At 37.1% G+C, this 16,170-nt stretch overlaps 2 protein-coding genes across 6 annotated transcripts in view; one reads left to right on the plus strand and one right to left on the minus strand.

Moving 5' to 3' along the window:
- RAB11FIP2 (RAB11 family interacting protein 2) overlaps positions 1-12,961 on the minus strand; it is a 41,762-nt gene extending 28,801 nt beyond the window's left edge. For 2 of the 4 annotated variants that reach the window (XM_019035362.4, XM_055351987.2), the window contains exons 1-4: positions 12,186-12,657; positions 6,495-6,937; positions 5,360-5,828; positions 355-414 (exon numbers count right to left, since the gene is read on the minus strand). In XM_019035362.4, the coding sequence (XP_018890907.1) occupies positions 355-414; positions 5,360-5,828; positions 6,495-6,937; positions 12,186-12,538 (1,325 nt within the window). In that variant the 5' untranslated portion in view covers positions 12,539-12,657. Of the gene's footprint in view, positions 1-354; positions 415-5,359; positions 5,829-6,494; positions 6,938-12,185 lie in introns of all 4 variants that reach the window. The other 2 variants (XM_004050166.5, XM_055351988.2) reach the window with 2 other exon arrangements.
- Positions 12,962-13,307: 346 nt separating this feature from the next.
- The window catches only part of LOC101134747 (protein CASC2, isoforms 1/2), a 206,227-nt gene continuing 203,364 nt past the window's right edge, over positions 13,308-16,170 (plus strand). For both annotated transcript variants that reach the window (XM_055351989.2, XM_004050167.5), the window contains exons 1-2: positions 13,308-13,477; positions 15,904-16,009. In XM_055351989.2, the coding sequence (XP_055207964.1) occupies positions 13,394-13,477; positions 15,904-16,009 (190 nt within the window). In that variant the 5' untranslated portion in view covers positions 13,308-13,393. The remainder of the gene's footprint in view (positions 13,478-15,903; positions 16,010-16,170) is intronic.

Genomic DNA, 16,170 nt, shown 5'->3' on the forward strand with positions numbered 1-16,170 from the left:
ATTAACTTACCTAGAACAGGTTGGTGAGGAACAGTAAAAGAAAACTTGGAAGGTTAAGAAAAGCCTAAAATACAACAAGCCTTAGAACGTTAGAAAGAGGAGTTTGGATTTGGTGTTGCAAACCAGTAGTTCTTAAACTTTTTTGACTAGGGCTTTCTTAAACACAACAAAAGGTACTATAGCCCATGTGCCCTCCTCAGTAGGATAAATAATGCTAAGTGCTCTAATAAATATATATATAAATCTCAGTAACTTATATCCTGTGAATTTATCATTTGGACAAGGGCCACTTGGCTATTCCTCGTCAGGTGGGCCTTCCACTTGCATGCAGAGACCCAGGCTGCTCCTACTTACAGCTCTGCCCATCTCAAAGATCCTCTCCATTCAGCTACTGCAGGGGTCAGCAAAGTATTTCTGTAAAGCCCAAACAATAAATAGTTTTAGCTTTGTGGGCCATATGGTCTCTGTCACAACTACTCAATGCTACCACTGTACACAATTATGACCATAATGTGGCTGTGTTCGAACAAAACTTTACAAAAACTGGCAGCAAGCCAGATTTGGCCTCCAAGCTTAGTTTGCCAATCCCTGGTCCAGGATATGGAGGAAGAGGCAAAATGGAGGATTGTGTTAAGAGTGTTAAGAGTGTTAAGAGGACATTCCATGGGCCAGACCTGAAAGTGGTATACATCTCTTCCATGAACTCTTAAATAAGCCAGAACTTGCTATGTCCTAGTTAAAAAAAAAAAAGAAATGAAATGAACAAATTTGTCTTGGTGAAGACACACACCCATCATTTCCAGTTTTAAGTGAAAAATAGCCTGGTGGTAACATTATTTACAATTTATTATTTGTGATTTTATAATATATTAAAAGATAATTCGTTGTGAACAAATTAAAAATGGTATAACAAACATTCAGGCATATTTGTTTTTGGCAAATGATATACTGCTGATAAAAAGAAGGATTACTTTGCAAATTGTGGGATAAACCACATGATAAATTAGTTGACAATTTATTTGATAAAGCATGAAAAAAATTAGTTGATACTGATGATGCTAAACAACCTGCGACTTACAATTAAAAAACAAGACTAGTGGCAATTTTAAAATACAAACAACTTAGTACCAGTAATAAACTGAGAAAACATTCTCCTGAAGATTACAAGAACTCCAACTCTACTTACTGTATATGTGTCATAGGAGTTTTGCAGCATGCCAGCGTTGGACAGCATCCCGACTTCTTAGTAGCAAGCTGATTTGGCATCAGTGGCACACACAATATTGTAAGCTCACTAAACCCAATTCAGCTTCCTTCTGGGTATACAGCTAAGTCACAGTTCTTCACAGGTTGCAGTGAGGCTGGGGCACGGGTGAGCTCTGGCCAATGGGACATATGTGGAAGTAATGCATACTGCACTAGGCCTGGCACACAGAAATGACCCTCCTTTGATCCTCTCTCTCCTCCCGCGCTGCACTTATCTTGGAGGCCATGTGTTAAATGGTGGCATCACAAGAAGGAAGAAGCCTGCTTCCTGAGAGACTGTGCAGAGCTGGATGAATGCATAGAGCAAAGCACTCACTTTTCCTATCACCATCCCAGTGAACTCCTTTGTGACAAGAGTGAGCAATAAACTTTTGCTGTGATAAGCCACTGATACCTGTGGTTATTACAGCTGACAACCTACCCTAATACACAGTTCTTAATAGGCTCCAGAAATGTGCTATTTAGATTGAATATTAAATTTTAGTAATCCTTTAAAACTTAGATTTTTAACAATGTTTAGTTGTACACAAGAATGCATACATATGGCTTTATGGATATGTTTTCAGGATATTAGAAAGATCTTCACAGCCCACGCAAGCAGGGCTGGAAGTAGGAGGCTAAGGGAATGAGAGTAGCATTTCAGGAAACTGCTATACTGTGTGCATTAGGAAACTGGTTTGCTACACTGTGTGCATTAAGAAACTGGTCTGCTATACTGTGTGCATTTATTCAAAATATCTAATACCTGCTACCTACCAAGCATCATGCTGGAGACTAAGGGCAAAAAGAGGAATGAAATGCAGACCCTGCTATCAAACTCTTCATGGTAGTGAGCAAGAAAAGTGAGACTAAGCTATTAGTGAACAATGCCATGCCCACAGAAGACAAGACTTACGTAAGAAAATGCTGCAGCACAGGGAACAACTACCCCTCCCTACAAGAACAGGAAACGCTTCAAAGAAATAGGGGCATGTAAGAGACTGCAAATTAGTAACTTTGGGGAAAAGTGTTTCAAAGAGCCCTGCTCTTTGCTGAAGTAACCCAAGATAATGCCTAATTTCCTCTATCAGTTTTATGTAAAACTATGGGACCTATTCCAAGGACAGGATCAAAATGTGGTATTTTTTGTGGTTTCCAAAGTGCTTTCTTCAGGTGGACTTTACTTAACACTAAGGAATAAAAAGTCTAACTTCTAAAAAAAAAGTGTGCCTTAGTACATTTTAAAATTTTGGGCATAAAGAAAATTCTCCAGTTTTAATAATATACATTATTCAACCAGAGGGTAACAATATGGTTCCTAGGTACCAGCAATCACAAGTGAGCCAGTTCACTCATCAAGAAGAAAATGCAGTTCCATGGCTATGTATTTTACCCTTAACCTTGTTCAGCATTCTCACAAACACTGGCCACAAGAGTCCAGGAAACTGTAAATAGGTCTATTTAGCACTCCTGAAAAAAATTCACAGCACGTGTCTTAATAATGTGAGCCCATAGCTCCAAAAGTGCATTCGGTTAGGATGTTAATGTGAGAAATTTAAAATGTCCCAGATAGCTGAGGGTTGATACTGGGAGGAAAAATAGAACTATACTGTTACGTAAAGACAACACTACCTTGGCAATATCCTCCCAAATTCCACTCAAGATAAAGCTGCTTGCCAAAAGTGTGAACTGCACACTCTTCTTGCGTCTATTTATATTCAATTCTTCTTTTTTATAAGATTAACTAGAACTACCCCTTTACTGCAAATGTTTTACATTTACCACATGGATGGTTTGTGATGCAAAAAGAATAACTTCCTAGGAATCCACAAATGTTCTGTCCTCATATCTGGCATCTCATAAATATGAAGAAGAGAAAGTCATAAAATGAAAAACAACTATTTTTTTTACATACTTGCAATCATTTCATACATCATAAAACAGCTCTAATTTTGCTAGAAACAGCCAATAATAATAAAGTAACTGAAAACAAAGCCTGGATGTGTCAAAATGCCACAGGCACTTTTAAAACCCGTAACAGCCCACATAAACAACTCAAATACAGGGCAATTAAAGATTTGCAAATACTCAATAAGCTTTTTTTTCCATATGCACCCATAATGTAAAAACATTATTTTCCTACCATTTTCCATTTTCTTGCTTTTCTTTTGACTCTAAAATTAGCTAAATTGCCCCATCTCCAAGTTATCTCAGACAGTTGTTTCCAACAACCTTCTGTAAAAAAGAGTTTAGTAAAGAGGGAAAGAAGCAAATATATTTCTATTTACCCATATAAGATTTAATGTAACATGTGAAGTACAGTATGTAAAATACCAAAATATTTTTGAATGGCATATCAAAACTATAAACTCTTCAATAAAATATTGATACCATATGATAAAAATGTTATTTTTCTGGAGTATGGTTTATAAACAGAACAGAATACTCTTTTAAACCATGGCAAATATCCATTTATAGGTAAAAGAAAACAAAAAAAGTACACTTCACTTTGAAAATTTAAATGCAAATTTTTAAAATATCATGGAAGATACATAAGAGAGGTGAGAGGGCACAGACTAAAAGCGATTGATTGTTAATACTCTATTTGCTGTTTCTAGTGGGACAAAACAAAGCACTGTTTTTTAGTAAAATATAACATGACAATACATCAAACATAACTGTAGTCACCATTTATGGATTCCCTATTTGGGGCCTGGCTTTGTATTATGTACGTTCATTTATCCTCACCGAATCCTATCAAGTGGGATTATTTTCCTTGTTTCAAAGATGGAGATACTGAGGTTTATGGAGGTCATAGCACTTCTAAGCCAGTATTCCCATTCAGGTCTGTACACTCTATATTATTGTCTTGAAGAAAATCTTCTATTACATGGTAAACACTCTAGCATGCTCTTCCAAGATAATTACAGTCATCTCTCAGTATCTGAGAGAGATTGGTTCCAGGACTCCAAGGATACCAAAATCCAGGGATATTCAAGTCCCCTATACAAAACGGTACAGTATTTGCACATATACGCAACCTCCCATATATTTTAAATTATCTCTAGATTACTTATAATACCTAATACAATGTAAACCTATGAAAACAGTTGTTACACTGTACTGTTTTTTAAATCTGCATTATTTTTTCATTACTATATTGTTATTTCTTATTTATTTTTTTAAATATTTTTACTCCATGGTTGACTGAATCCAAAAATGCAGAACCTGCAAATATGGGGGGCCAACTATACTTAAGATGGGAATAAATTTATCTTTTCTTTGCTTGAGGTTTCCTTAATCAGCTATTTCATCGTTTACTTTTGTAAAATCCATAACCATATTTAAATTTATTCCTTAGCATATCTACACTTATATCTATATATGTAGATATAAATTTATATAGATATAGATTTAAATTTAGATATATAGATATAATTTAGATATACTAAGGAATAAGAAAAGCACCATTATATATATAACTGAAAACTCAAAGTTAGAAAATCCAATCTTTCTCATGAGTGATTATTTCTGACTATAAATCATCATATAGATCCCTTGGGTATACCTACAGAACCCTTGAGGGTTACTGAATTCCAATAACAAGCATTCTCAAATAAAAACCACTTCTAAATAGCCATTTAATAAGGATAATTAACATCTATTAGGAAAGCCATTAATACTGAAGCTGGCATTTTTTAAAGAATAGCACATGGGCTACTGTTGGTCCTTTCCAGGTAGCCCATGAACGAATCCCTAGAAACATTATCACCTAAATTTCTGGCTTGAACTAACACCCACTGGCAATTCACTCTCGCCATGTCTCATCACAAGCCATGTTGTTTTCTCTCTAAGTTTTGGTGAATTTCTGGCTCACATAAGTGGAAGTAGACCAGGATAGAGAATAAGAGTCTTTTATCTTCTTAAGAAAAAAAAGTTCAGTTCCAAAAATATATGCAACGTTGCCTGGCTCTATAATTTAATTATAGAAATAAAAATGTTTTTCAAATAAAATAAAATGACTTGAAAATATTCTAGCATTTAAAAGAAATATTTGATACTTTCAAGTACAAGATTTTCCCAAATAGTAGAACTTCCCCCATATTAAGCTTACCTTGAAGATGGCATTATATTTGAAGCCCTGAATTTTGCTGTAAATGGATTGGTTGACTCATAATCAAAATAGTCCTGGCGATTTTCACTAAATGCATTAGGTGATTTCAAGTCACAAGGGCTATCAGATCCCCCATTGTTAAGTTTATCAGATCTTCTGCTATCTTTTTTTCCAGTCACTCTTTCAAACAGGCTAACTTTCTCCCTTTTCTCTCTTTTATTTTCTTTTCTTATTTCAATTGGTTTTGAAAATAAATTCATGCTGCTGTCCCATGTTTCGCTGCTTTCTTCAAATGGATTTTTCTTCCTTGGCAGTGTTGCAAATTTTTGGGGTAATGAAGCAGTCACATTTGTAAATGGGTCATTTTGTCTTCCGAAACACAATTCACCTTCATCCACAATGCTGTCAGGTTGGTTCATTTTAGAAGTATCAAAGCTTAATGTTCTTCTGTGTGGAGATTTGAGACTTCCTACAAACAATTTTGTAGTTAGTACATAATCAGTGACACATTACATCACACTATTTGACACAGTCTGTGTGCATTCTGCCGCTTTTAGAATGAGAGCAATTAGCCACTTAAATGTATTAACCTTCAAAAAATCAAGGAAACAATCTTAAAATGCTAAGGTGTAGCAGTCTGAAGCATCGAGGCTGATAACAACTAGCATATTGCTAGACCATTAGTAATGTATTCAGCTCACAATCATATAAACTATGATGTCAAAACTAGAGGTTCTGTTTGGCATGATAATGTTAAAAATTCTCAGGGACTTTTTCATTAGCATTAAATTTACTTTCTTACTTCTGAACATAAAAGTTTTCTTCTAAGGACTTTATGATGAAATGGAACATTCATTTATGCTCAGGGTTTTGAGATAGCAGAAACAGCAGTAAAACAGGCAGCCAGGCCATAAAAGGAAACTGGCACTCATTTTATAAATACAAATGCAGACAAGCTCTGCCTTCAAGGAACTTACCAATTTGAGGTATAGTAGGTACTCAATATTTGATGAATGACAAAATTTGGAAAATACTACAAAGCAACTGCTATTTTGATTTACTAAATTTAGAAATTAAACTTTAAAAACTAAAAGGGTAGTTCAGACCAATGAGGACACAAGAATGTGGCACTTACCACTTTCTGGAACTGTTCCAAAGGAATCTAACTGGTGTCCGAGAAGATGTGTTTGACCTATGGTGCCAGCCTTCAGTTTCTCAGAAGACATATGGGACCCAGATAAATCGGACATTGAATGCGCTGACGAGAGTCGCTGAGGACCCAAAAGAAAAGGCTTTTTTGGTTTGGATTTCATCTGTATTTCACCACTTGAAAATTCACTATTGGCGTCGGGCATGTGAGTACTTGGAATGATTGCAGAAGACGTATCAGAAAATGTTCCATCATTTTTTCTACCCTTCATCTTATCTTTTAACTTTGCAAAAGGAGATCTGGTTTTGTCCTTCATTGATAAGTCAAACATACTTGCGGTCATATTGTTCCTCATAAACTGAATATTGACCTTTATCTCACCCCTGTTTTTGATTCGTTTTCCTTGTTTGGATTCTAATCTAAACCACCTTAAAGAGAAGAAAAAAAAATTGGCTGTAACACATAATAGAGAGAGGATACTGAGTTCTGTTACATACAAATAGCCTTTTAGGTAAAGTAACTATATGTCAAGGCAACCTAAGCTCTGAATAAGAATCTGTCAGCCACAGTATTTCGGGCTTTACTTATTGTTTAGTTTAAAAAACTGATCATTGTCTCTGTGATGTAACATATACTGAAGGAATGAATAGGTCTTTGGCAAGTTTGAAAATGTTTTTAGATAATCTTTTCTTCTGTGATTTGAAAATCACTCATCATCAAAAATTCTTATCAATGCTAGAAGTTTTCCATATGGGATTAAGTGTTGCTCATGGCCTAAGGACATTTTTTTTTAACATTAAAAGACATTGAGGCAGAGATTTTGAAAGAATTCACCAATACAAATTATTTTTGAGCATTATAAAATGAATACTGATGACATTTTAATCCAATAATAAATACCTGGCCCCATCCCAAAATATTACTTACGTAAAAGTAGCAAAATAATTTTGTTAACATTGGAGATCATTGCATATAGCTTGCTAATCATTAAAACAATACGATGTCATTTAGATTGATATAAAATGAATCAAAGCCTATTCCTGAATAAAATATGCAAAAAATAAGTAAAATGCAAGAAGTGACAAAAAATAAATCTTGTCAAGTTTTCAAAAGGAAAAAAAAAACCTAAAATGCTTCTTGTTTGAATCTATTTGCTTCATTTTACTATTGCTACTGTGACAATACCAAATAAAAATTATTTTGTAAATGAAGCCAAATCTTATGTTTTAGTCCCTTCAATGTATGGCACTATCTGTATTTAAATGATATACAAGAAGCAATATTTTGGTTTTATAGTATTTTTATCCATGAGAAATTCTCCAGTTGGCCATGTCACAAGGGGTCATTCTATGGGAAAACAGCCAAAAAAAACTACAAAATCAAGCCTGAAAGAGTTTCTACAATGTTTTCACGTAACTTAGCAATGAGGCATAATATCCATTCCTGCACACAGGTTATTATTTAAATATAGCTCTAATCGAGTGTAACAAATTTTCTTAGCTGCAAAGGAACTCTGATCTAATTTTACATTAGTTCTTTCTCTCATTGCTACCAACTGGATATGCCAGGAGAAGATTACATTTACTGTATATCCAGTTGAAATACTGGCACATGATATAAATATCAGCTACATCTTTGCACGTAACATGGAAGAAAAATATTTTCTTGATTAACTAAATTGGAGCTATTCAATCAATTCAGATATAGTTGCATCAAAACTAGCCATTTCTTAGAATATCAATATTTTAAAATACCATTAGCCTGAGACCTTAAACTGAGAAAATCCCTTATATAAGGCAAATGGTAAAATCTGAAGAAACAGGGGCTAGAAATAAGAAATGACAGCGATTTCTGTGAAATAGACAACCTTAAATAACATACAATTGAGCACTCAAAAAGCCTGGAAATGAAGCAGATTATATACCCAGTTAACTCAAAGTTTTGGAAAACAGAGCTATTTTCAATAGGGAGAGAAACACATCTGACGAACAGTATCTCAGAAATACTCTGTAGTACCTCAGGCTTTATAGAATGTAGGTGAATACACTCTGCGAAAAATGTACCAAAAATTTGCAAACAAAAACGAGCACGTATGTAACAAATCAAAGCAAATATGAGTAAAAAAAAATTAATTACCCCCAAAATGGAAGGGGGTGGGGGTAGTGGAAATTCACAGACTTTTAGAGATAAGACCAATAAATCATCTACTTTAACATCTTTATTTCATAGATGAGGAAATTGAGGCACAAGGAATGATATGTAACTTCCCAATGTCAGATTAAAGTCAATAAAGAAATCTAAAGTTGATGAATAACATCTGCAGGAAAATAGAAGCTCTTTCTTATTTGATGAACCACATATGTTAATAAGGTTAACCACATGGCTGGCACATACTGCAGGACACTGTATTTAATAAGGAGACATGAGAGCTGAAGAGAAAGACAATGCAAATTTTCTACTGCTAGAGTATAAGCTCCTGGAAGGCAGTCTGCCTTGCATTAAATGTTTATTCAATTTTTATTTCTAGAACTATATTCTTACAAGTAAGCTACAACTGTGTGTGTGTGTGTGTATGTGTTTACATTGTCTTGTTTTTTTAGTAGGAAACTGTAAAGACCTATGTAAACCTGAATAAAGCAAATCAGTATTTGACTACAAACTGTAAATACACTATAATGTCCATTCCCCACCCCCCCAAAAAAACTGCAAAGAACTTTTACAAATATACTCATTGAAAATGTAGCAATGACAAATAACTTTAGTTGCTTTGTTTTGAAAATGACATAATAGGGAAGTCTTAATGAGATCTTCAAGAATCATTTCAGAGATAGCATTTGTTCTTCCAGTCTTCAGAAAGATAAAATGAAGACACAGCATTTGGAGCTTACTGGATTAGCTGACTTTTTTTCACCTCTGGAGTACTGGATTTAAACTGTACATGGCCTCTGTTCAATTTTTAGTGGGCACAGGTCCATGTTCAAAAACCAGCACACATATGGGAACTATTCCCAAGCAATTGGTGCTGTGTGGTCAGAAATGGGACAAAATTGGCAGTAAGGGTGCCAGAGGCCAGGACACAGGTGCACCGCTGAGACACACATACGTCCTAAAATCTGCATATGTTTGAGTCACATCTAACTCTACAGACTCTGGTTGTTATTACTTTTCATGAGCATTAAAAAAAAAAGTCAACATCACCTACTTCTATTGTAAAAAATCAATGGATATTACACAACAGCATCAATGATTTTAACATTCTATTACTAAACATTGTATTATTTCTTTAAATCTCATGCCAGAACCAACCCAGACATCCTCTAAAGGAGGAGATACAGAAGTTCTCTTCCCAGGCCCACTCAAAGGGTTCTGGCTCAGACCCTTTTTCCCCATTCCTTAAGAGAGAAAAAAGACATATATTTTCAAGGTAAGAAAATAAGTAAAGTAATAATTTTAGTTGTCATACTTCTTTATCTATCATGACACAACTGGAAGACAAGCTGTAAATATATGTCTTCAGTGTCAAAATGTAAAAAGTGTCACACCCAGCAGTTTCATAGGACTTCTAAGTCAGCTGGTAGTCCTCATCACTCGAAACAGTTTTCTAAAAAGCACTTGGGAATATGCTGAAAAAGTTTAGCAATGTGCAGAATATTAAATATCTTTCTTGCAATATACCAGCGGCTCAAGTCTGTCTCTTACTGGGCCACAGGTACAGCTGTGCTAGAAAAGGAAGCTATTAAATATATTACAAAACTAGAAATATTACCAATAAAGATATCTCATCAAATACATGGTCCCCATTTATCCACAAATAAAATGTTAAGGGTTTAGCAACATATGAAAATCACTTTGAATGCAATAACATCACAAACCCTGTTGATAACATTTAAAAGCATTTTACCCCTAAAGTTCTAATCAATTTTATATAATAGCCAGTAGAGAATTTCTATAAGGAGAGACCATAATATTAGAGTATTGCTCACACCAAATGTATTGTTAACTGTGATGTTGCCCAGGACTAGGAGTAAAACAAGAAGAAATTGTAAAAGGTTATTTCATCCTCAGACTCCTTGGGTTCACATTTGGTCCTACTTTCACTAGGAAAATTTATGTTTCAGAGAAGGCCTGAAATACATGATCCATGAATATTAAAGTACTATAAATGAAGTGAGGAATTTGAAGGTGCAATATACTTAATAGTTTACATTCAAAACACTTAGTTAAATATTTACTAAGTGTCACCCAAAATTGGCAATTTGAAACAGATTATTTGGTAATTATCCATTTTTCACTTTCAATTTGATAAAGAATCCCTCGGAGGAAACTGAATGCCACTCTTTAGGTATCAAATAATTTTATTATTCAAATCATTGATATATATTAAACTTTACACTTAACTTTTTCTCTCCTTCTAAAATATTTTCATCTCAATTAAATGGTACCATTTTTCCTCCTGCATTCCTAGTATTTCTGATTTCTCTACACTTTTACTCCACATATATTAAATCTTAGGTTAAGACCTGATTTAAAATGAAACAAAAAAACTCCAACCAAGAGAAGCCTGAGAGTAGAAATGTACAGAAAAGAACAAGAGAGAGTCGTTTTAAAATGTAAAGAATTAACATAAACTTCAAGAAAAATATCATTGTAAGAAAGTTTTTTAAAGAGTAAATAAATTCAGTTATAACTGAACAAAACACCAACACTATCTTGGAAATGGAAAGTCCTCTTAGAAGTTCAACCAGTATTTTTCTCCCACTAATTTCATTAATATAATGTCCTTTTAAGTTTATGGAAGGGGTGAGTATACCTATCTCTAAAAACATATTTTTTTTCAATTTAAGACACAATATCCTAGTGTTAATTTATATTATGATTTTTTAAATTAAAATATATCTAACTCAAGCTCAAAAAGTCATACTAAAAAGACCACTGAAGATGTTATCAAATCATTTCATCACAAAAATTTATCATTCTCTCCATCCTACAGCATTTAATATGGTCTAAACACAATAGCTTTGGAAAACCAATCCTGAATACAATAACTCTGATGTAATTGCGAATTCAAAGGAAAATGTAAGTGCATTCGAAGTTGAGGATGTCTGTACATACTTTTAAAACTTTTTTTTTTTCTAACAGGTATAGACTCCCATCAAGGCGCACTGACCCTGAAAAATGGCTGAGCTAAAATAAAAGCTGTGTTTATAACGTTGAAACGAAATACTGAGTTCTAAATCTGGTGATTTATCTTTTGACAGCTACAAAGTGCGACACATCAACATTACATTGCCAGATTTAATTTCTCATCTTCCATTTCATTGATAATTGTAAGGTTTAAAATCCATAACAATTTATATGAAGTCCTAGTTGGTCAATACTGTGATCCAGTCCTCTTATACTGAAACAATGTTAACTTACTTAAAATCCACCACAAAATATTCAATTATTTGACAGATGTTTAACAGAAAGAATAAGGGATCATTAATGATTCCATTTAAAAAATATTTCATCACGAGTGCTACTTTTACTTCAGATTCATGCAAATATGGTGCTTAAAACTGGATCATATTTCAATCCAAAAACCAACGCCCGAAGTATACGGATAATTTCCAAGAACAGAAAAACCATAAATAAGATATAAACTCCCCCAAATTCAAAATAAATTACATAACTTACTCTGTTTTCCTTCTTTGTTTGTCCTCAAAGATGTCATTGAGATTGATTGCCACCTGCCCTAAAAATTTATCCAGACCCACCAGGGACCTGTGCATAACTATAAGGAAAAGAATGTATTTCTCTGGACTTCCCTGCATTAGCAATCCAGGTAGCTCGAAAGAGGCCTCCTCCTTCCAAACTGGCTCAAGGGTTTTCTCAGCTACAGAGGTGGAGTACTTTTCCTTGCCCAGCTGAATTATAGTGTATGTGTCATTGGTACCACTTTTGCCTTTTGGCTTCAGATCTTTGGCTTGGAGCACTGTGACCTGCACGTGTGTTGGAAACCACTTTTGGGCTTGCTCGGACAGCATCATCCTGTCCTGTTTCTCTGCCCCCGAGTTCACTAGCACAGGCAGTGCCCCTCCCGGAGGGAGAGCATAATTCCTTAATCACTGCATCCTACAGACACTTAACGGAAACAGGCAGGCTCAGGGCTCCCCGACTTCCCTATGGCTGATGTCAAAACGCCTCGCGGGGGCAGCCCAGGGGCACGGCCGCTCCGGGGGTCCCCTTTCGTCTGGAGAAACACAGAGGCCCACCATCACCTGGCCGCGCCGTGCAGGCCTCTGCGCGGACCCCCGCCCCTGTCTCCACCTTCCCCAGGCCTGCGGGCACGTGAGGCCTGGCCACCCGGACCCGGGCGGAGGGCTGCGGGGGTGAAGGGAGCCCCCCGCCCCAATTCTGCACCCCTGGCCTCCCGCCTGCCTCCTTGCGGCCGAGCAGCCTCCGCTGCCTCCGCGCCTCCCGCCCGCCCGGCGTTCGTCCGCGGGCCCGGCCCGGCTCCTCCTCCCGACCCCGGTAATACGAACCGCCGGCGGCTAACGCGGCCTCGCTCCCTCTCGCAAACCTCTCCCTCCTCCTCCTCCCCCTCGCCTCAGCTCCTCCTCTCGGGCGGGAGCGGGTAGCCAGGGGTGGAGTGGAGGAGGGCGGGGAACGCGGCCGCCCCGGCGCCGGCGGGACGTGGGCGGGCCGCGGGCTGCAGGGCTGCGGGCGCTTGGTTAGGCCTGGCCCGGCCGGCGGCTCCTAACACCGGGCGGGCGGCTGCGGCGGCACTTCCGGGTTGGCCTTCTCCATGTTGGTCTCGGGAGCGTGAAGGGGCGGGGCCTCGAGGTCAGGGGTCAGCACCTCCCTGGTTGCCGTGGCGACTGGAGGCGCGCGACGCGGGCGCAATGGCGGGGACCCGGGGCTTGATGCTGCTTGGGCCTGGCCCAGTGGCGGGTCCTAGGGACGTGGGTACCTGCAGAGGCCGGCAGGTGAGCCCTGGGGAGGGCTGGGGACCGCTCGTGAGAGGAGGTCATCAAAGACCCGGAGACGCCCCTAACTAGGGCGTCTTTGAGGGCAGGGATCTGTTTTCGCTGTGTCCTGGATGCCCAGTGCCTGGCACGAGCAGGTCCATAAATGGTGTTGGAACGAATCAGGCCTCTTCACTGACCGAAAGGAAACTTTTCTCCAATCTCCTATCCACCCTTCTCTTTTTGAAAAGTCTGTAAATTGACTGAAAATGACATCCCCCACCCAGACGAAGGGCGATAGGGAAGCAAATAGTTTCCAAAACTAACACAGGGAGTAGAGATGTAGGGAGGCACTGGGCTGGCATCAGAAGACCTGGTTCCGGCCGCGCCTCTGCCGCTATCAGTGTGTGTGACCTTGGCTGAGTCATTTCACCTCCATGAGCCTCAGTGTTTTCACGAGTAAAAAAGCCAGTTCTACCTCATGTCTAAGACTCCATCACGACTCTATGGGTTCGACGTCAAAAGGGCCCCCGTGGAGACTCACACTGTGGTAGACTGTGCAGATCATGTGGAGACCATGCCCCAAACACGGGTTTCGAGTTTCAGGAGATAATACATGTGCCTTTCCTAGCACAATGCGGCACATAAATCTCCTTTTGCCCCTCTATTTCTCAATTGGAAGAGACGCTTATGTACTAGCCCTATTGCTGTTAATTCTGTTCGTGTCTTACCTTCCCAAGGAAATTCCAAGTTTTGGGACTGCCTTGTCTATCATGCAGTCCCTTCATAGTGGCTAGCATGCAGCAGACAATTTACTGAATTACTTAATGCCTTTTTTCCGTTTACAAGACTAATTTTGAGAGTAAAACAATATGATACATGTAAATGCACGTTTTTTTAACTTAAATGGCCATAAACATGTAAAGTATCGTGCTTATTATTTTCAAGCAAGGTTTAAAACTTCTCATTCAAGGCAGAATTTTTCATCCCTGGGAGACAGTGTATGAAAAGGCCATGTGTGGAAAACAGAACAAAATCATCGTACTGCGAATATGGCATCTGGATCCCAGAGTGCACAGTTGTCAACTTTAAAGAAAAATATTCTTAGGGATTTTTAAACAGTACGTTGGAATAGTCAATGGTGGAATTTCACCAGGATCTCTAAGGAGAAATAATTTGACACCTGAAACTTACAAAAACCAAATAAACATCATGAAATCAAATTTAATTAAGTTTAGAGTTCTTATACATTTTTAAAAGTCTTCATGTCTCTATTAAAGGTTGTAATTAAACAATAGAAAATTAATTATAATAGTGGATGTGTATTTCTGAAGAGCTTAAATTGTTTGGTAAGCTTTATTAATGATTATAAACTTGTTTACAAATATAATTTCACTCATCTCTGAAATATAGCCATCTCTAGGGTAGAAGTTGGCAGCAGTAGTTCACAGCAACTCAATAACATACTCCAACACAACTCAGAGAATACTCTAAAGGCAAGAGCTGAACAATTGGAATTACTAACCTCTCTTTCTGTAGCACCTAAATTTCTTTTGAGTTTTCCCAACACCTGGCTAGAGCCAAAATTGTTTAGTTTTACTGGTGAAATCAGAAATTATGACTTAAAATTTTTTAAGCCAGAATAAGAAAATAACATATTTTTGCCCCCGGGGAAAGCAAATAAACAAACAAACCAAATGAGCTAAATAGAATCTGGGATTGCATTATAATAAGGAAATGACTTCCTATAGAATGTTTTCCTTTTTTGATTATATTAAGAGAATAAAAATATGACAGTGGAGTCAAAGATATGGTTGGCTTATAGTGAAAAATAATGGCAATTACATAAGATCTGGGATCAAAGTGCTTCTCCCAAAATGTTTATTGTTTTACAGTTTTAAAAATTCTTTTGACTAATTCTAAGATATACATGGACAACAATTTAAAAAGGAAAGGATTGCGTGTGTAAGGACAACATACCAGAATTGAAGAGAGTCACTTTTTAAAAAATTATCCTATGACTAATGATACATCTGGAAATGTTTGGTACAATTCCAAAATCGAAGTCTTGGGAAAATAATATATTTTAGAAGGAAAATGCTGAACATTCTAATTTTAAACTGTTAACAATGCCTACAGCAATGAATAAGAATGCTTTGACCAGAAAGTTAAAATAGTCAATATTTATTCCCCATGAGTAGAGGATTTCACAGATGAAAATATTTACTACATGTTGCCCCTTTCAGTCCCATAAAGAATAAGTCCCATAAGGAGACCTATTCCAGACATTGGGGGAGATTTTCCCTTTGGACAAAGGCATCTCTAAAATCACATCTTGCAAATCTGTTGCAGAACAATTATAATGCTCTCATGTTTAAATAGCCCACTGGGTCAAGCGTGTTAATGCTCCCATGTACATTATGTAATGGATATTAATTATTTTCCAGATGGAGATTCAGAAACATAAGGACAACAAGAAACTTCCCCAAGGTATCATTATAGTCTTTAGACTTCAGACACACACCACACCTCAAATATATACACAACTGAAAGGTATGTAAAATTCATATATATGTACATATGACAAAGCCCCAGAGTTATATTGGAGATACATAGATAGATGATAGATAGATAGATAGATAGATAGATAGATAGATAGATAGATAGATAGATAGATCAATCTCCGTGTAATCGTTTGAAAAGTGAAAGAGTAT

The sequence above is a fragment of the Gorilla gorilla genome, chromosome 8 (assembly GCF_029281585.2).
Source record: "Gorilla gorilla gorilla isolate KB3781 chromosome 8, NHGRI_mGorGor1-v2.1_pri, whole genome shotgun sequence".
NCBI lineage: Eukaryota > Metazoa > Chordata > Mammalia > Primates > Hominidae > Gorilla > Gorilla gorilla.